This window comes from Pantherophis guttatus, chromosome 1 (assembly GCF_059756535.1).
Source record: "Pantherophis guttatus breed Tessera chromosome 1, ASM5975653v1, whole genome shotgun sequence".
Classification (NCBI taxonomy): Eukaryota; Metazoa; Chordata; class Lepidosauria; order Squamata; family Colubridae; genus Pantherophis; species Pantherophis guttatus.
In genome coordinates, this window is record NC_142063.1 from 66,813,274 (window position 1) to 66,832,703 (window position 19,430).

The window sequence follows — 19,430 nt, forward strand, 5'->3', positions numbered from 1 at the left end:
AACAGTTCTCTTCTGTTTTATAATAGTTTAATTAAAATTAGAAATGAACCAAGTTCTGTGGAAATACATTAATTTGCCATTAGAACCACACACTTAAACTAGTATTTTGACCATCTTCTCAGTGAATTGAGTGGCTGTTGTATATATACTGGAGGGGGGGGCATATTTTTGCATATCGGGTGGGTTCCACTTACCTTGGCTACCAGTTTGTAACGGGAGCATGTGCGCTTGCTTCGCTTGCATGCGCAGAAGCTTTTGCACATGTGCAGAGCGTCCATGATGACTGGGCGGGTGGGCGGAGCCTCCTTCCGCTGTTACTACCGGTTCACAAGATCCGGACCGATATGTTGTATGTTTCTCAAAGAAAATAATATTGATGTTGGCTGTATAGGAGAGAGCGTCAAAACTCTAGCTGCAGCAATGAAGAATCTCCAGGGACATGTGAAATTTTGAACTTTCATAGCAGTGCAAATGGTCAGCTTAAAGTACACAAAGGAAAATGTGTGGGTAAGTTGAACATCAATATATTAGAAATGCAAATATATATCGTGTAGGTTTGTCCATTTCTTTCAAGGTAAAAAGATATGTACCTATATATACTTTGTGAAGGAGGAAAGCTAACCCCCCTTTTTGTAATCCAGTGTTTATTTGACAGTTCAAAGGATCAAAACTGTTCAATTTTTTATCTTTAAGCATTGTTAAATGTTACCAGCCAAATATTACATTTTTTCCAGTTCTGACATTGTGCTTTTACCATTGTTTGCATCAAATTAGGCCAAAAAGGCTATGATTTTTCCACCCAATGGAATCTCCGCTGGGTATGGAATATCTGTGATATCAGGTGCCTTGGCAAGTAAAACCCCAGGGTGTCGCTAAGGCTGCGCTGGTCATTCTGCTGAAACAGCAAGCCACTTCTAAAGTTGAATAATAATATGATGGCTTTTATAGCAATAATAATTGTGAGAATGATCGTATCTCTATCATGAATGTGTGGTCTATTTTTGCAATTGTGAATATCAATATCTTTTTATTATTTCTCCTTCCATATGAGAGAGGATCAAAATGCCTCAGTTTAAGTTCGCCAAAAATATTGAAAGTTTTTTATTAATTTTGAATGCAACTCTACCTCACCCCGGTGTATCAAAAACAATGACAACAAAAGGAGAGAGGACATATCAAATGGAACTAATGTCTAATTTAATATGAACTTGGAATTTACAGAATATCTGCATTAATAACCAATATCTTTATCTACTTTTATCTAAAGGCAAAGATGAAGAACTTGGTAAATCAATCTACAATGCTTTAGATATTTGTTCTGGCAACTTTGTCCAAGTGCATGAATGGGTACTTCAGTGGCAAAAGAAAATGGGAAAATTTCTCACAACTCAAGAAAAGGAAAAGGTTGAAAAGTGTAAAAAACAGGTAATCATTCTTTTGTGTGTTTTATTTAGTCTTGTGACCCCTTTGATTGTTGCTGGTTGAAAATTATAATATCTGGCACCTGAGATGTGCTGCATAACAAAGAACTGAATATCACTGATGAATGTGAAACTTCCTGGGTACTTTGGAACAGAAACATACATACATTCATACATACATACATACATACATATTTTTGTAGAAATTGTTTGTTAAGGATTATTAAATGAATGAAGAAAGATAATTTTTCTCCAATCTCTGGTCCTATAGATGCCATGATTCTGTGAGACTTCAGAGCACAAGTGAAAGACATTGGATTGGGCAGGGTTAACATAAATTTCCAATACAAATCTGTAGGCATGCTATTTTAATCATTAGGATTTTCCATGCTATGAAAATGATTCAGAAGCAGTGTTTTGCACTCATGCAAATGTGTGTGCATGCTATCTCTCTGCTATTCATTAAGAGTACTCTGTTTATCTTCTGGCTACCAGGTCAGTATGCTTCAAGAAATCAACTCATTAACCCAAACTCTTTCAAAGATGCCATGCTTGCTTCCTCGGAATAATTTTGGTAGCTTGCACAGCCCTAAAGATCATTCCTATAATCCTTTCCTTCCATGATTCAAGTCTTAATGAAACGTTCTGTGCAAAAACAGAAAAAGATAGGTTGGACACATGATTAAAAGCTTATAAATGTCTTATCTAGCTTCCTCAGTTGACTGAGGTTCAGTGCTTTGTACAGAAAATATCGAGCGAGCATATTCCTTCCATAATTCAATATTAATTGAAATGTGTGTTTCCTTTCAACAGATACAGGGAGCAGAAACAGAATTCAGTTCTCTGATGAAATTAAACCATCCTAACATAGTGCGTTACTTATCTATGACCTTTAAAGAGCACAGTGACTCAATTGTAGTACACATATTGGTGGAACACATCAATGGATCTAACCTTTCTGTGTACTTGGACAGAGACATCCCGCTTCCCGTTGATCAGTTGCGGCATTACGCAACTCAGCTTTTGTCAGCTCTTGACTATTTACATAGTAATTCAGTGGTCCACAAAGTTTTGAGTGCATCCAGCATTCTGGTAGATACTGAAGGAAACATCAAGATGACCGACTACAGTATTTCCAAACGGTTAGCAGAAATCTGTAAGGAGGATGTTTTTGAGCAAACCAAAGTCCGATTTAGTGAGGACGCCTTACCCAACAAACCAGGGAAAAAAGGAGACGTATGGAGATTGGGTTTGATGTTGCTTGCTCTCAGCCAAGGATGGCTAACCAAGGAATATCCAATCACAATTCCAAGTGATTTGCCTGATGATTTTCAAGACTTTTTGAAAAAGTATGTAAATAACCCATAACATTTAACCATTATTGAACATAATAATGCATAATTATAATTTAGGATACAGGTGGGTTCCTTAACCATTTAAATAATTTAATAATAATTGCTCTTTGTGATTTTAACATGATTCAAGGATTACAAACCAAGTGTCAGGACTTCAAGCTGCATTTACTCTAGTGCTGACATAAGAAGGAGAAGCGGAGGCACCTGGAAAGGGACATTTGACTTTTCACCTACTTATTTTCCCTGGAGATAATATCCCCTAGGAGATGGGATGGGAGGGGGAAAATTCCTTTGAGCTGGAGCAGTAGATTAGGGGTAGAGTGACTTGGAAGATGGCCAATGAGAGCAGGGGAGTGGGGAACGGAAAGGGAGGGTTTTGGGTCTGGAAGTCAGTGTTGGCTGCAATGGAGTCAGAGTCAGAATGTCGTGCTTAAAAAATGGGAGTTTTCCTTCAAAGACTTTGTTTGAAATGCAATTTATTTGAGACAACCTCGAAACTTGACACCAAGATAGTTATTTAGGTGTGCAAGTGGAATTTATGCATACAGGAATATGGTTTTTTTTTTTAAAGTTTTCCCCTATTAGCTGAAAACAATAAAAAGCATGCATTACTCTAAAATCAAATGTTGGTGAATAATTAAAATATTTTTACACCTTATATAGATTTTATAATGCTGTGTTAACTAACTTGGAATGGGAGGGTTGTTGTTAGTTTTGGTTCTACACTTAAATCTTTTCCTCTGGGTTTTTTTCTGTTGTTGTAACCATGAAAAATGGTCATAAGTCACTTTTTTCAGTGCTGTTTTAACTTTATAAATGGTCACTAATTAACTGTTGTAAATCGAGGACTATCTATACTTAAGGTTTGCAGCTTTAATTGCAAAAATGTCAAAGATTTATATAGTTACAACCTAAATAGCAACTTTAACCCTCTATTTGTCTGGATCGCATTCAGGTGTGTTTGCTTGGAAGATAAAGAAAGATGGAGTCCTCAGCAGCTACTACAGCATAGTTTTATAAATCCACCACAAGTAAAAGCACCCATATTGGAAGAAAGCCCAGATGGTAAATATTTCAATGTTTCTAATGTGCTAACCTTTTAGGTAAATATATAACTGTGTTTTTAAAATGCATGGCATATATCTTTAGATTGTGTTAAGAGAGTTGCATATTTAAATATAAAATGCCTGTCAAAATAATGAGGTGATTTTCTGGTTTTTGGTAGACGTTTATTTAAATATTTTGTGTGAGAGAATTTCAGATGTGCAATATCATAATTTCTAACACCAGTTGGAATCAATAGGCAATAAAATAATTCTAAACCATTATTTATGCCTGAACCGTCACAAAATGTTCCTATCTTGTATTTTTCAGATAGGGAGTATTCTTGATGTAAATATCCTCATCATGTGAATTCTAAGCTTCCCTTAGGCTTGAAAGCTGGCTGGGTGACTTTGAGGCACCTGCAAATCAGGGCTGGGTTCCACTTACCTTTGCTACCAGTTCACAATGGGAGCGCACATTAAATATATATATATATATATTTAATTTCAGATTCATCAGCAATAGATGATATTGAAACTGTTATTTCTAGCAGTCAGATCGCTAGTGATGTTCATGTCACAGAAACACAGAGGCAACTTTCCCGTTATTACAATGAATTTGAAGAACTACAGTTGCTTGGAAAAGGAGCCTTTGGAGCAGTCATAAAGGTAAAGCAGTATTCAGCACAAAATAAATTTTACTCTGTAGAATCTCTTTGAGGTATATGCGTAACTGTGGTAGCACAGTGGTTAAAATGCGGTACTGCAGGCTACTTCTGCTGACTGCCGGCTGCCTGCAGTTCGGCAGTTCAATTCTCACCAGGCTCAAGCCTTCCATCTTTCTGAGGTGGGTAAAATGAGGAACCAGATTGTTAGGAGCAATATACTGACTCTGTAAACTGCTTAGAGAGGGCTGTAAAAGCACTATGCAGTGGTATATAAGTCTAAGCACTGTTGCTAAATAAAACAGGGATTGTGTAACAAATGCTGACCTTATCCAGTTGTGCAAAGAATAAAGAGAGAGAGAAAAAAAAGGATTTATTTTGGGTAAAAAGAAATGAGCGGGTGCCCAGAAGGAATTATTTTTATATGATGTTCATTGAAGCATCATATAAAAATGTTTTGTAACATTTTTCAATGGGCAGGTCCAGAACAAACTAGATGGCTGCTGTTATGCTGTGAAGCGTATTCGTATAAATCCCACAAGCAAGCAGTTTCGAAGAATCAAAGGGGAAGTAACACTTTTGTCACGGCTAAACCATGAGAACATTGTGCGATATTACAACGCCTGGATAGAGAAATATGAGGGTCCTCTGCTTAATGATTCTTCATCGGAAAGCACAGTAGAGAAGAAAGTAGCTGAGAAGCTGGCTGAGAATGGGAAAGGTGAGCAGGCATTTGTGGATGACATAGAAGCAAACGCCCCTCCTCCTATCTTGACCAGTTCGGTGGAGTGGAGCACCTCCTGTGAAAGGTCAACCAGTGCCAGGTTCAGTGGAGGTGATCAGGAATCCAGTGATGATGATGACGACGATGACGATGATGAAGGGGAAGGAGTCTTTTCGCAGTCCTTCTTGTAAGTAGTAACATTGAGTTTCTCTGCTTTCCTTTTGCTTGTTTACCGTCGATTGATTAGGTTGTTCATTCATGGAAGGGATTATTTTATTTGATGCTTGGAATCTAGTAGAAGCAGCTGTGAAAATGGAAGATGATTTTTGCTTATTCTCCCTAGACCTCCTACCTGCAGGAACCTTCTATCTTTCAGAGGTTACATGGTACAAAGTTAAGTGCAACATCTTCCTGCAGATATGAATGTATACTTATTATTTATCTACAATTATTTACAGGTTCAGAGTAAGAAAACTAGAATGTGGCAGATGCAGAAGGTTAGACATCCTTTCAGTTACAACTTTGTAACACTTCCTTTGGCAGAAGTAACATGTTTTCTGTAGCCAGGGAAGAGTCTTTTTATACTTTGCTTTTGGAATTTTTCCCTTCCTTGCAGTTCTAGTTCAGAAATATTCTTAAGTCTCCTTGGATGCACTGCATGTATTCATTTTCCTCATAAATTTTCAGTAATGGAAATGGCATGGAATCTCTGAAAGCCATTCCGAAATCTTTATCTTTCTTTCTTGTAAGTATGTCAGTTGCCATGCTGAAATACGCAGTCTCTTTTCAGCTTTAATTTCTTCACTGACAATTGGAAATCAGCTTGAAAAACCTCATTACTTGGAACTGCAGAATGGATCACTGCAAATTTTTGTCCCTGCCACGTTTACTATTTTCTTAATTGAATCCGTAAAATCTGCACATAAGTATGGACTCAAATCTGCAGAAAGATACTGTCTTTCATTTATTTGTTTATTTTCTACCTTTATTTCTTTGATAAATAACTCAAAGTGGCTAACATACTCCTTTCTCCACAACAATCATCCTGTGAAGTGAATTGGGCTGAGAGAGAGAGAGTGACTGGCACAAAGTCACCTGGTCAGCTTTCCTGTGGGACTAGAACTCAGTCTCCTGGTTTCTAGCCTGGTGCTTTAAGCACTAGACCACGGGTGTCAAACTTGCAGTGACACATTGTTGTCATGTGATGAATTGCAACTTTTTTCCCCTTTGCTAAACCAATGGGCATGGCCAGCGTGTGATGCATCCGGGCCATGGGCCACAGGTTTGACACCCATGTTGGCCATCTGCTGCGTTAAGTTTGTGTTATGTAGAAGTTATGCCACCTTCCTGTTCACCAACAGGTTCCTTGAAACATGCATCTTGACTATCAGTGCTTAAACTATGTACAGCATCTGAAATGGAAGATAAACCATCTTTTAGGATTTTTGCCTGTGAGATGAGATGAGATGCGATAATTTTTATTGTCATTTTTTATTTTAATATGATTATACATTGTTTTTAATTAAGTAGGTCATATCTATTCTAGTGTACAGGGTAATTGAAACAATAAAAGCTCACAATAATAGAATAGAATAGAATTCTTTATTGGCCAAGTGTGATTGGACACACAAGGAATTTGTCTTGGTGCATATGCTCTCAGTGTACATAAAAGAAAAGATACATTCGTCAAGAATCATAATTAAATGAAACTAGAATTAAATATCACACCAATAGAGTAATTTTTTAACCTAATGAATTACCATTCCCATAGGGAATTGGATAACCCATAGGGAGGGATTGGCATGGGAAGATACCTCCGGGAACCTGTGAGGAAAAAGTTAAAAAGCACCTTCTACAAATATTTGGATATTTAAAAGCTCTTGTTTCTTGATTTAGGCCAGCAGCAGATTCTGAAAGTGATATCATTTTTGATCATGAAGAAGACAATAGTAGAAATCAGATGATGGTAAATATTCTGTTGAAAATACATCTTTAAGTCTCTTCTTTCAAATCTTTGGATTGATAGTCTGATAATCAAAAGCTCTACAGCATTATTGTGATATGATTCTGCTTACAATTAAAAGCCACAATAATGTTGCTATTTGCTTTATTGATAAGAGTATTTGTACCCAGCATCATGTTGTGATGATGGATAGTAGAATGCAAACAAAACAGGTTTATTTGGCATTTTAGCACATAAGAATGTTGTTTTTAAATGAAGGAAATGTTATCAGTGGATTTCTGGACTGATTAAATATATGTAGTGAAGAATTAGGTTTGCTTATATTGTACTTCTGTATTTTTGTGATCTAGGATGAAGACTACAAGGAAAAAGATAGTTCTAGTGAAGAAAACAAAACATCAGCGATTCAGACTGTGCACCATCTTTATATTCAGGTTGGAAATTATCATTTGGTACAGCCAGAATAAATGTATTCAAAATAAAATGAACATTTTCTGTTTCTGAGATAGAAGTAATATTATAGTCAGTATCCAGAATCAGAAGCTATCTAAGAAATCAGTGACAAGTAATTTTTTTCAGCCTTACAAGTTTTAGAAGCAAACAATTTATGATTTCATAGCATGCTTAAAATAGCAAAATCTCTCTCAGCTCAAGCTCAGCTCCTAATAACTACATGGATGGATGCATGTTGTTTTCAATATGGACATGAGATGTTGTGCTGGGATGTGTTTTGATTCCCCAATTTGGACCTTACTGCTGTGGGATTTTCAACTCTAGGTTAAAGCTTTGTGATTTCCTGATGGTCTCCCCTCCATGTATTAATCCTGTCAGCTTCTTAAGGTCAGCCAGATACTGCCCCCTGCTGTGGGAGAAGAACATGTCTACTTGTTGCATCTGATATGAGAAATAATCCACAAGCAGAACAGGTGTTAAAAGCTTTGGCTGATTTTTAAAACAAACCATTTTGTATTATATTTGCTTCATCCCATTGCATGAAACATTCAAAATTGTGGTATCTGGGTTAATTAAATACTGTGTACCTTTGAAAAGGGTAATGGCTACCATGACTGGGTATTATACACCCTTAGAATTGATCAAACAATATAAGTATGCAGAAGCATTCTTATGAATCACATCAACTTCTTTCTTCTTACCATAACAAGGTGAAAAGACATTGATTTCTTTGAAGGACTTCCAGTCAGGCAGCTAAGCAGATGAAATTCAGGCAAACAAGCCTATGGTTTTTCTTCTTTGTCTCCTTCCGTTGTCTGCCCTCAAAAAAAAGGATTAAATTTAGCCAGTCAGAATACATTTCTTTAAATAAATTTCTTTTAAAAGGGAAGCCTCCAGTATTTGAATGATTAATCACCCCAAATCTGGGTTGTAGAATAGTAACAGTTAATACATGTGATGACCTTCCCAGATGTTTTCAACTTTTTTTCCTCCTTAATCTTGCATCTAAAGATGGAATATTGTGAAAAGAGCACATTACGAGATACCATTGATCAAGGTTTATACCAGGATACCAATCGTCTTTGGAGACTTTTCCGAGAAATATTGGATGGTTTAGCTTATATCCATGAAAAGGTCAGTGATGGTGATGCCAAGCCCATGCACATCTCTTGTACTTTGTTGGGTTTTAGTTAATTATTTACCAAAAATTTATTCTGGCCTTGATAAAGGCAGGGGAAGCCGCAATTATTACATTGCTATCCGGTTTTCATTTGTGCTTCCCAGTATATCTGAATCAGAAGCCACAGCTTTAAGCCTAAGCAAAACTCCTTATCTGTTTAAACAATCCAAAACAATATATGTTTGCTTTTGCCAGCAAGATAACCATCTGACTAACCACTTGATGTATCTCCTTAGTGAGAGATAGATAACCTGTTAAATCCTACTTTGCAAATCTGGTGTCCTTCCTGGTGTACCAATAAAATTTGGCACAAAATTCCATTTTGCTATATGTAGCTGTATCCCTATTGCCACGTAACAGGGTGAGCTCTCATTACTTGTCCCAGCTTCTGCCAACCTAGCAGTTTGAAAGCCCATAAAAATTGCAAGTAGAAAAATAGAGACCACTTTAGTGTGAAGGTAAGAGTGTTCCGTGCACTTTTGGCGTTTAGTCATGCCAGCCACATGACCACGGAGACGTCTTCGGACAGCACTGGCTCTTCAGCTTTGAAATGGAGATGAGCACCGCCCCCTAGAATTGGGAATGACTAGCACATATGTGTGAGGGGAACCTTTACCTTTAGCTGTATTTTATATTTTTTTTAACCTTGTAATATTAGATTTTATGGGATATTTTACAATTGTTTCTTAATTCTTTTTTTCATTTGTTTACTTAAATTCTGGGCATGCTTAAGTTGATGCTATTGGCTGAGCTACTAAAGCTATGGACAATATAATAGAATGGGACCGGTTTTAGATGATTTTCCTCTCCTTTCCCATCCCCTTGGAAAATAAGAGATTCTGAGAAGATACACACCGTTTTCAAGCAAGTGCTACTTTCGGATGACAGTGTTTGAGTTTAAATCCAACTTCAGTGCAATTTGGCAGGGTAAAGCTTCGGTGCCAATTGTATACGCACAGTTGGCCTGTGGAGGCATTCTGGTAACAGCCTCTCCAAAAACTCCAGGCAAGATAAATTATTGTTCATATCTCAAGTTTAGGATATTATTGATTTGCTATTAATACCATTACGATATAATTTTTCTTTATCCATTCCCAGTTTTTCCCCATGTTCTAGCATTTTTTGGGTATTTAGTTATCTCTGGCTGGTTTGCAATATTATCTTTATTGTAGTAATATTGAATTGAAGTTGTGCACATATATCTTTGAAATCACTTTGTGTGCAATGCTACTGTTAATAATGAAATTATAAACAGTAGTAGTAATACTAGGTTTTAGGGGGAGGTACCTTTAAGTCAGTTTTTGACTCCTGGTGACTATCTAGACTAGACGCTGCAGTTTTCTTGGCTAGGCTTGCCAGTGATTGCTTCTTAAGGCTGAGAGAGAGTGACTTGCCCAGCTTCACCCAGCTGGCTTTGTACTTAAGACTGAACTAGAACTCACAGTTTCCCAGTTTCTAACTTGATGCCTTAACCACAACAAATTGGCTTTCAGTAGTACTAATGCTATATTTATTAGTATATCCTGTTTTTAAAATAGAAGTCCTACCAAGGAGGCTCACAAGTAGCATTAATAATAATACAAATAATTATAACATATGTTATAATATTGTGGGCAGTTTTCAGAAATTGTGCCCATATAATCATCATCTTGATCATCACTTCTGATAATCATCATCCAACATAGAAATGTAAACAAAGTTTGCCCCACTACTCTTAAAGGCTGAGCTGACTCATACCAGAAGGTCCAATCTTATATTCTGTTTGAGGTGTGATTCATATACACACTGTTTCATATCAAACTTTATTTGATTTTATTAAAGGGAATGATTCACCGAGATCTGAAACCTGTCAACATTTTTTTAGATTCAGAAGATCATGTGAAAATTGGTGACTTTGGTTTGGCAACAGATCACCCAGCAAATACAGTAAGTGTTTATAAGAAAAGGTAAATGCTGTAATATATAATTTAGGATATATTATTATTTATGTTTTAATTTTAGCTTATATGGGTAATAAATCTTTAGGAGAAATGCTAATTCTTTTACATTGTGCATCATATTAGGGTTTACATACTTGTCAATATCATATTTGTATCTTCACTGACTAGCTCAAGATCCAGCTAATGAGTTCCATAACTGAACAGGGACTGAAGTCTAATGCATTGCCATTTGCATACATTTTCAAACAACACTATTTTTGCTTTCCAGCCATTATTCAGATCTAAGAGTGTGATCTTATATAACTAGATATTGTGGGTTTTCTTTTTCAGGTAGACTCTAAACCTGGAGAAGACGTTTCCAACCAAAATGTGGTTACAAATGATTCATTGGGTAGGTATAAAGCAGAATGTTTTCCTGCTGCTTTAAACATATAGTTTTGCAATGCAGATTTCCAAGATTGAAATGAATTAATATCTTTCAAATTACAGGATCAGACAGAGCATTTGTCCCTCAAATGCTGACCAAGCTTAATTTTTAAGCAACTTATGGCAAGTCCCAATAATACCCTACCATTTCCTGTATGAATAGTTTTCATATTTGAACACTAAGAAATGTTCATATTTATGACTTTGTTTGTTCTAACAAGTGTTTCTAGCATTCTGTTGTGAACAATAGCAGCTCCATTGAATACATTAGCAGTTTGAACCCCTCTTGCCTTTTTTTATTAACTTTTAGTCTGCTTCTGATCAAGGACTTTTCTTCAACATTTCCCTAATCATTTTGTAATGAAACAGGGATTCTGATCATAAAATAATGTACATAATATTGGTAAAAATACAGTGAACATCTGTAATATAAAGAGTTTCAATAAACACTGGAAGCTTGGATTTTATAAGAACACATAAGCACACATGCATATTCACAGCTCAGATTACAAAGCAAAAGAGATACAAAAAGTCTGATTTGGTAAAATATTTAGGCAAATATCTCTACTTGTATTCATACTTGCAAACTGACTGAAGAAGAATTGCATTTTCAAGCTATAAAAAATAATGTAAAATGTGTGAGTTACTTTCTAAGCATTCAAAAGACAGTAAAGCAGTTAATAAAGTTCAATAATTAAATCTTTGGTTTTTAACAGGAAACCTAACAGGAATGGTTGGCACTGCTCTTTATGTGAGTCCAGAAGTCCAAGGAAGTACTAAATCTACATATAATCAGGTAAAAATGTCCGTAAGACTCACATTTTTATCAGGGAAATTGCCTCAATGACATCATGTGAAATCCACAGAGATGTTTTTGGATCCAGGTTTCTTGCTTAGATCCAAAGATTGACATTTACTTCTATTACGACACGGAGTTCTTGTGAATTGGTTTTGCTTTACTGAAGTTCCCTGCATGGTTTATAGCAGTGTGTCTCAATCTTGGCAAGTATGGACTTCAACTCCCAGAATTCTTGGAGTTGAAGTCAACACCTCTTAAAGTTGTTAAGGTTGAGAAACACTGATTTATAGGCAGAAAAAGAGGATATAATAACAATTTTAATAACCTTTTATTATTCATAGGGGAAAGCCTTTAGAATGGCATTTGCTATCGCATAGAAATTTTAAAAGAGGATTAATTTTACATATTGACTATTTACATTTTTAGGCATACTTTTCTCTTGCTTAGCAAGATATTTATATACTATATTTTGTTTACTTCAAATATTAGTATTATATAAAAGTATAATGGCAACAATTGTACAGTGTCATTGTTATTTTGTCAACTGTCCTAGAATTCAATTTGCAGTCAGACGTTCTTTGCACTTTCTTTCTCAATATTTTTTTTAATGGGCCCATTATAAGATAAGCAATCTGATTAAGTAAGATACCAGGACTGTTTAGATTGTAGATTCTATTTCTTGCAAGTATACTGACTTCCAGTTTTCTTTTTCTAGAAAGTGGACCTCTTCAGCTTGGGTATAATATTCTTTGAGATGTCCTATCATCCAATGACGACTGCATCGGAAAGAATCTTTGTTCTCAGTCAGTTAAGGCTTGTATGTATAAATTTCATTTATAATTTGTCCAGCAACAACTTATTTGATAAGGCAGATTTTATTAAAAAAAACAAAACATTTAATGGCAATTGCTCTCTAGGTCATATAAGACTAACTCAGTTGCTAACAATAAATTTATATATATATAAGATATTAAATATCTTGATCACATCTGCCATCATTGTACATTCTGTAATCATTGTAAATGATTACAGATCAGATTACACTACAGATTACACATTTGCCTAAAGAAGTATTTGTTTTAATCATATATACCCAGATTTTGCAATCTATGCAAGATCTTTAGAGCATTGATATTAGCCTCTTTTGAGTTTGTTATTTTATAGGATATTATAGGATAAAATAATGACTTACAATCGGTTCTCCCATTTAATGACCATTGCAATGTCTCCACTATCACATGATCAAAATTGGAGTGATTGGCAGTGGTCATGCATTTACAATGATTACAGAATCCTGGGGTCACATGATCATCATTTGCTATCTTCCCAACTGGTCTCTGACAAGTAAAATCAATGGGGGAAGCTGGATTCTATTAACGACCATGTGATTCATTTAAGAACCTTGTTACTTCGCTTAATGACCATGGGAAAAAAGTTCATAAAAGCGGGTGTGATTTGCTTAACAATTATCTCACTTAGCGACTACCTATATTAGGACAGTGCAAAGCATTAATAAGAGGTGTGTCATAAAATATGTTAGTTTAAATGAAGAATTTCTCTTCCGACTATTTAAGCAGCCACATTTTTTGCAAGGGATGCTTAGCTGCTTCATGCCTGTGCCTATATGGACAATGTAGCTGGGCATGCATGTATATATGGACACAGATGGAAGCAGCCTTTGAAGCTGGCACTTGAACCTTCTGAAAGAGATGGCTGCTTTAGCACTTTGAAGACAGATGCTTTGTCTCCACTTAATGTATTTTGTGAAACACTTCTTTCTTTCAAACACTTTGCTTACCTCTAGTTTGCATTAACTGTGTAATAGTATAAAAAGATACCGGATTTATGCTATACAATTGCTTATATTAAGTGTTGTAGGACACAGTAGAAAGACAGGTGAGAAATTGGCTTAGTTACTAGTCTGTATCTCATATATTTACCCAATTTGGTACCCTCTAAATACAATGGGTTTCAGCTTTCATAATGCCTAGCTAGTATGACCCTTGGATCTGCTATCTGGGAACTAAAAAAATTGAGGTCTAACTCTCCTGAAAATCATTAGGTTGGGAAAGGCTACCCTACATAATTATAAATGGCAAAGATATTTTCATTTTGATACACATAACTTTTAAGATGATCACGTTATTCTAATGTGTTTTGTTTTTCAGCCATTTATTGAATTTCCAGAAGACTTCGATGAAGTGAAAAATGCAAAACAGGTATTCACTTTTTTTAAAAAAAAGTAATTGTTATATTGTGTGTTAACAATTTAATTTATTTGTTTATCAAATTTAGAGACTGCCCATCTCATTGCCAGAGCAACTCTGCGTGGTATCTGTTTCTTCCACTGAGATTAATTCTGGTCTGTTTCCTAGTTAAATTTGAAAATAATTGATAATAATAATGAGGGGTTCTTAGTGTTCTCTAGCTTGGTTGTTTGTTTATACCAATTTCATTACACAAAATAAATAACATTAAGTAAATAACAGTGATAGTCACTGATGATGTTACCTAGTTTAGGTAATGAAACATCTGCAAGAAAACAACCTAGTTCAGAGAGGACCAAGGACTCCATAGTTCCACTCTGAGCTGCAAATATTTTCCTTTATTATTATTATTAATCATATTTCTATGCCGCCCACACTCTGAGGACTCTGGGCGGCTTACACCAAAGACAGTATACTAAATAGCATATTGCCCCCAACAATCTGGGTCCTCATTTTACCCACCTCGGAAGGATGGAAGGCTGAGTCAATCTTGAGCTGGTGAGATTTGATCCGCTGATCTGCTGAACTAGCAGTCAGCTGAAGTAGCTGCAGTACTGCACTCTAACCACTACGCCACCTCGGCTCTACCTCGGCTCTTTATTGGCAGTTAATAATAAATAACCAATGTTTGTTTGCCCCATTAGGATTAAATAATACGGATCAAAGTATTCTAGTTCCTAGAAGCAAAATGAATGTTTAGAAAGTAATATTGAAGTCATTTTTTTTAAATGACTTAAATGTTATACAGTTTACAGATTTTATTAGCATGGCTGAAAGATTATTCAATATTTTTGTATTTTCTGATATTAGCTGCAAATATGATATATATTGATTGTGTGTAACCAGGAAGACATATCTAAAGATAGACGTTAGAAAGAAAACTCTTTGATTTATAAATTTAAAATGTCACTGTATATTTTGGCTTTCTAGAAACTGGTGATTGCTTGGCTATTGAACCACGATCCTTCAAAACGGCCAACTGCTATGGAGCTCTTAAAAAGTGAACATCTTCCACCTCCTCATTTGGAAGAGTCTGAACTTCATGAAGTCCTTCATCATACTTTAGCAAATGTGGACGGAAAAGCATACCGGACCATGATGGGCCAAATATTCTCCCAGCGCATTTCTCCCGCAATAGATTATACCTATGACAGTGATATCCTTAAGGTGTGTTCTTAAGTCTGCATTGAAAAGAAACAGCAAGTTAGATATGATTGGAATCTTATGTTACTGCTTTTAAAATAATAACAGAACAAGCAATAACAAACAGAAGAGGAAAAGGAAAAAAACTAACAGGGAAGAAAAGTGAAAAGCATTGGGTAATATTGCTTTGACTACTTTTAATGCTTCCAGTGTAGTAATTTCATACACAAAGTATGAAAATTGGCAGGAGAAGAAGATGTTAGTGATTGTTTTGGTTGCTGCCCTGTGGCATCCCATTATGTTTTACAAGCTCTTTTCATTGGTAGTGATATTTTCTTTTGAAGCCATAATAATAATTTTGTTTTATTAATCAATTTATAGGGCTGCCAAATTAATGACTATAACCACGTTAAAAATATAAAAAGAAAAAACGCATACAACAATAGCCAGAGTAAAAACAGACCCACACCCAACAATTAACATAACCAATGCTCAACCCACTTTAGGCCTAGTGACAAACCAGGTTTTTAAGCCTTACAGAAGATTGACAAAATTGTGGCCAATCTGATCTATTATTGCTTAATAAAAATTTATTAAATTTGTATGCTGCTAAACTCACATACAGTAGATGGGTGCTTCCTTTTCAATCTGAGTTCTTTCAAGGCAGAATTTCTGAGGTATATTTAAACATTATACTGCCCATTATTATAGGTAATAGCTTTTTTAAAAAATATCAAAACATGGCACACATTCATCGCAGAAACATGTTTCACATTTTTTAAAAAAACAAAAAAGTTAATAAAAAATCCTAGGATCTATTTCCTGCAGACCAGGACAAACACAGTTTAACATGTGCAAATAAAATGCAAGCATTGAAGTGCCTAGTCAGGCACTGTTTTCAAAGTCATCTGTATTAATTTGTGAGCTGAGGTGCAATGTGGGAGTAAATTGCAGACATGAGAACCAGATTTCAAGCATACAAATTCTCAAAGGCTAATGAAGTGAAAGAAACAAATAAACATTACTCAATATTCCCTTTTTGGAAATAGAAAACTCACTTGATAATTTGAAACTGCAAATATTTACTGAAAACATATTTGCTAATTAGTACAGTATGTTAAGCTGAATGAATATAAATCTGCTGCTCATGGTTTAGAGGCACTCTGTATTTTTGTAACTGAAGGAAAAAAATACATTGCTTACCTCTGATCATTGTTAATTTTAGGGTAGCTTTTCAGTTTGGTCAACCAAGATTCAACAACATGTGTGTGAGACAATTAGCCGAATTTTTAAAAGACATGGTATGTATGCTTATATTGAATATTCTTGAATTAGATTGAAATATTTTGATGTGAGGTATGCAGCATTATTATTCTGACAGCAGAAATAGATACTGTACTTCTCTACCCTTAATACCTTGTTCTTGAATTAATTTCAGACATATTCAGTATTCTATTTACAGTATATGACTGGAGTTTTCAGCTATCAGATAATTAGATTTATTGAAACATTGAATGAACAAATAAGCAGAGAAGTTCAAATGTCTCTACTTGAAACAAGTCATAAACACATTTGAAAAGTGAAAATGAGAACGTTAAATGAATAGTTTCTGCAACAGTTTCTTTAAAAAATATTTTATATTTGTTCTATGGAATTATACCGGTAATAGTTATTATCATTTTTGGACAGGAGCTGTCAAGATGCATACTCCTCTGCTGATGCCTAGGAATAGAAAACTGTATGAGCACAATGAAGCTTCATATTTGATGGACCACAGTGGAATGCTGGTGATGCTTCCTTATGATCTCAGAGTGAGTAGGAATATCATCTTTAAGGATCTTGGACCTGCCTTGCCTAGTCTGCTGGCCTCCAGATTTTTTGGAGTACAGCTTCTGGAGTTCTCAGGCAGTACAGCCAAATTAACTACTGTGGATTAGAAACTGATTTAAAGAGCTTACACAAGGGGATGCATTAGGAAGAAGAAAAGAAATGTCAGTATAATTCCGTATTTGATAGGAAGATAAGTTTACATGCAGAGTAGAACATCTTAGTTTCTTTATGTTATAAACTATATTTTCACTTAAAGATTGATGCTGATAACCATGAAAATTATATTTTGCTTTATACTGCTTTTTTTTCAGTTTATAACCTGCTTTTATACCTCTTTTCAGATTCCATTTGCAAGATTTGTAGCTAGAAATAACATAACAAATTTGAAAAGGTAAGGGAAATCTCCCAGGTATATTTTTATTGTTTTCAAAACTGGACAAAGATAGATTGATTATACATCATACTTCTGTACAATAAAGCTGGCTTAGAAGAAGGACCAAAATTTACTGAAAACCATATATTTTGAATGGAGCTTCCTGGCATCTGCAGTTAAAAGGAATCTTCAGTAATATCTCCTTATTTAGGGCCCTTGAAATAACCATTCCCAACATAATGCACCTTAGGTATGTTGGAGCCCAGTCCCCATCATTCATTGTCATTGTGGGCCTTTCAGATAGTTACTCATACCTGGTTACCTCATGGCTTGACTACTGCAGTATGGTCTACTTGAGGCTGCCTTTAGACACCACCCAAAAACTTCAACTGGTGATGCAGGCAGTGATAAGTGACTCAATAAGCCCATGTAAAACCTCTGTTTTGCAAGCTGCACTGGTTGCCTGTTTACTTCTGAACACGATTGAAGATGCTGAACGTTACCTGTAATGCCCTACAGTACATGACATAGGACCTGATTACTTGAGGGGCTACCTGTCTCCCGTAGTATCTATCTAACTTATTTGATCTTACATGGTTGGTGCACTCCAGGATCCTTACAATTAAACTATGTCATCTATTGGGATTCCAGAAACATACATTCTCTGTAGCAGCACATGCCTTTTGGAAGGAGGTTCTTCCAAGATCTAGGTGACATCCTCCCCACCAAAAAAATTTGGCTGTTGTTTAGAAAGGCCTGCCTCTTTGCTCAGGCTTTTTGCGAGGGAGAGTGAGAACCTTCGCTTCATACTCATCCTTTCTGTCAATCTTTCCTTTAATCTTCTTTTTTAAATTGATGTTTTTGTAACATCCTTCTTGTAAACCATCCAAAATTGTTGAGAGCCAAGCTGCATACATTTGGAGCCAAAGTTTGATAATTAAATCATGTCCCCAAATTTAGGAGAATTATGGAAGCATAGCTTAACATGTCTAAAAAATGGGAAATACGCTTTTGAAAATCATGGAATAGATAAAACTGGATAGATTGATTAATGTATACTACCACAGAAGATGGTTTCAGGTGTTTCAACTGCAAACATTTATCTCTCTAGATACTGCATTGAGCGAGTTTTCAGGCCTCGGAAATTAGATCGTTGCCATCCAAGAGAACTCTTAGAGTGTGCATTTGATATAATCACACCTGCTGGAAATAGTTTTTTACCTATTGCAGAAACAATCTACACAATCTGTGAAATAATCCAGGAATTTCCTGTGCTGCAAGTAGGTGTTTTTCTGCCTTGATCTTTCCAAAAGGTCAGAGGGTCAGAGGTGGGAATGTTATTTTCTTCACTTGCTATGAGAATCCAAACTTTAACTCCTCTACTTGCTAAGACGACTAGTAAACATATGACCTGGTTCCTTTTCTGTTACTATTCTGAGTAGATGCAAATGAATCATTATTATTATTATTAAATTTATTTGCTGCCTATCTCACCATGGGGCTACTCTAGATGGCTCACAAGTATTTAAAAAATAAAGAAACAAAAAGGAACTTTAAACAAAAATAAAATAATAAAACAAACAAGGAAAAAAACAGAAAATACATTTATTTGACTAGTAAAAAAGTGAGTGCTATAATTGTATAATAAATGCTCCAATGTTGATATAATACAATATTATACAATATTACTCCAAAAAGTAGTGATTTGTTGGTGACTTATAATTATTGATATAGGAGATGCTTGACTCGATAACTCTTATCCGGCCATAACTAAGGATATTTTTCATTAATGAAATCCAGTGCAATTGGATTAAATCTAATTCATTAATGAAATTCAGTTAAATTGAA

At 35.4% G+C, this 19,430-nt stretch overlaps 1 protein-coding gene across 6 annotated transcripts in view; it reads left to right on the top strand.

The window, feature by feature from the left end:
- Positions 1-19,430, top strand: part of EIF2AK4 (eukaryotic translation initiation factor 2 alpha kinase 4) — a 42,504-nt gene that overhangs the window by 11,949 nt on the left and 11,125 nt on the right. For all 6 annotated transcript variants that reach the window (XR_015729302.1, XR_015729304.1, XR_015729296.1 and 3 more), the window contains exons 7-25: positions 392-507; positions 1,268-1,425; positions 2,235-2,770; positions 3,732-3,841; positions 4,331-4,488; positions 4,965-5,395; positions 7,105-7,174; positions 7,522-7,605; positions 8,636-8,758; positions 10,626-10,730; positions 11,075-11,135; positions 11,887-11,966; positions 12,685-12,786; positions 14,138-14,188; positions 15,167-15,403; positions 16,605-16,680; positions 17,069-17,190; positions 17,551-17,600; positions 18,694-18,862. Coding sequence is in view for 2 of the 6 variants with exons in the window: in XM_034417884.3 (XP_034273775.2) it covers positions 392-507; positions 1,268-1,425; positions 2,235-2,770; positions 3,732-3,841; positions 4,331-4,488; positions 4,965-5,395; positions 7,105-7,174; positions 7,522-7,605; positions 8,636-8,758; positions 10,626-10,730; positions 11,075-11,135; positions 11,887-11,966; positions 12,685-12,786; positions 14,138-14,188; positions 15,167-15,403; positions 16,605-16,680; positions 17,069-17,190; positions 17,551-17,600; positions 18,694-18,862 (2,839 nt within the window). In the remaining 4 variants the exon portion in view is untranslated. The remainder of the gene's footprint in view (positions 1-391; positions 508-1,267; positions 1,426-2,234; positions 2,771-3,731; positions 3,842-4,330; positions 4,489-4,964; positions 5,396-7,104; positions 7,175-7,521; positions 7,606-8,635; positions 8,759-10,625; positions 10,731-11,074; positions 11,136-11,886; positions 11,967-12,684; positions 12,787-14,137; positions 14,189-15,166; positions 15,404-16,604; positions 16,681-17,068; positions 17,191-17,550; positions 17,601-18,693; positions 18,863-19,430) is intronic.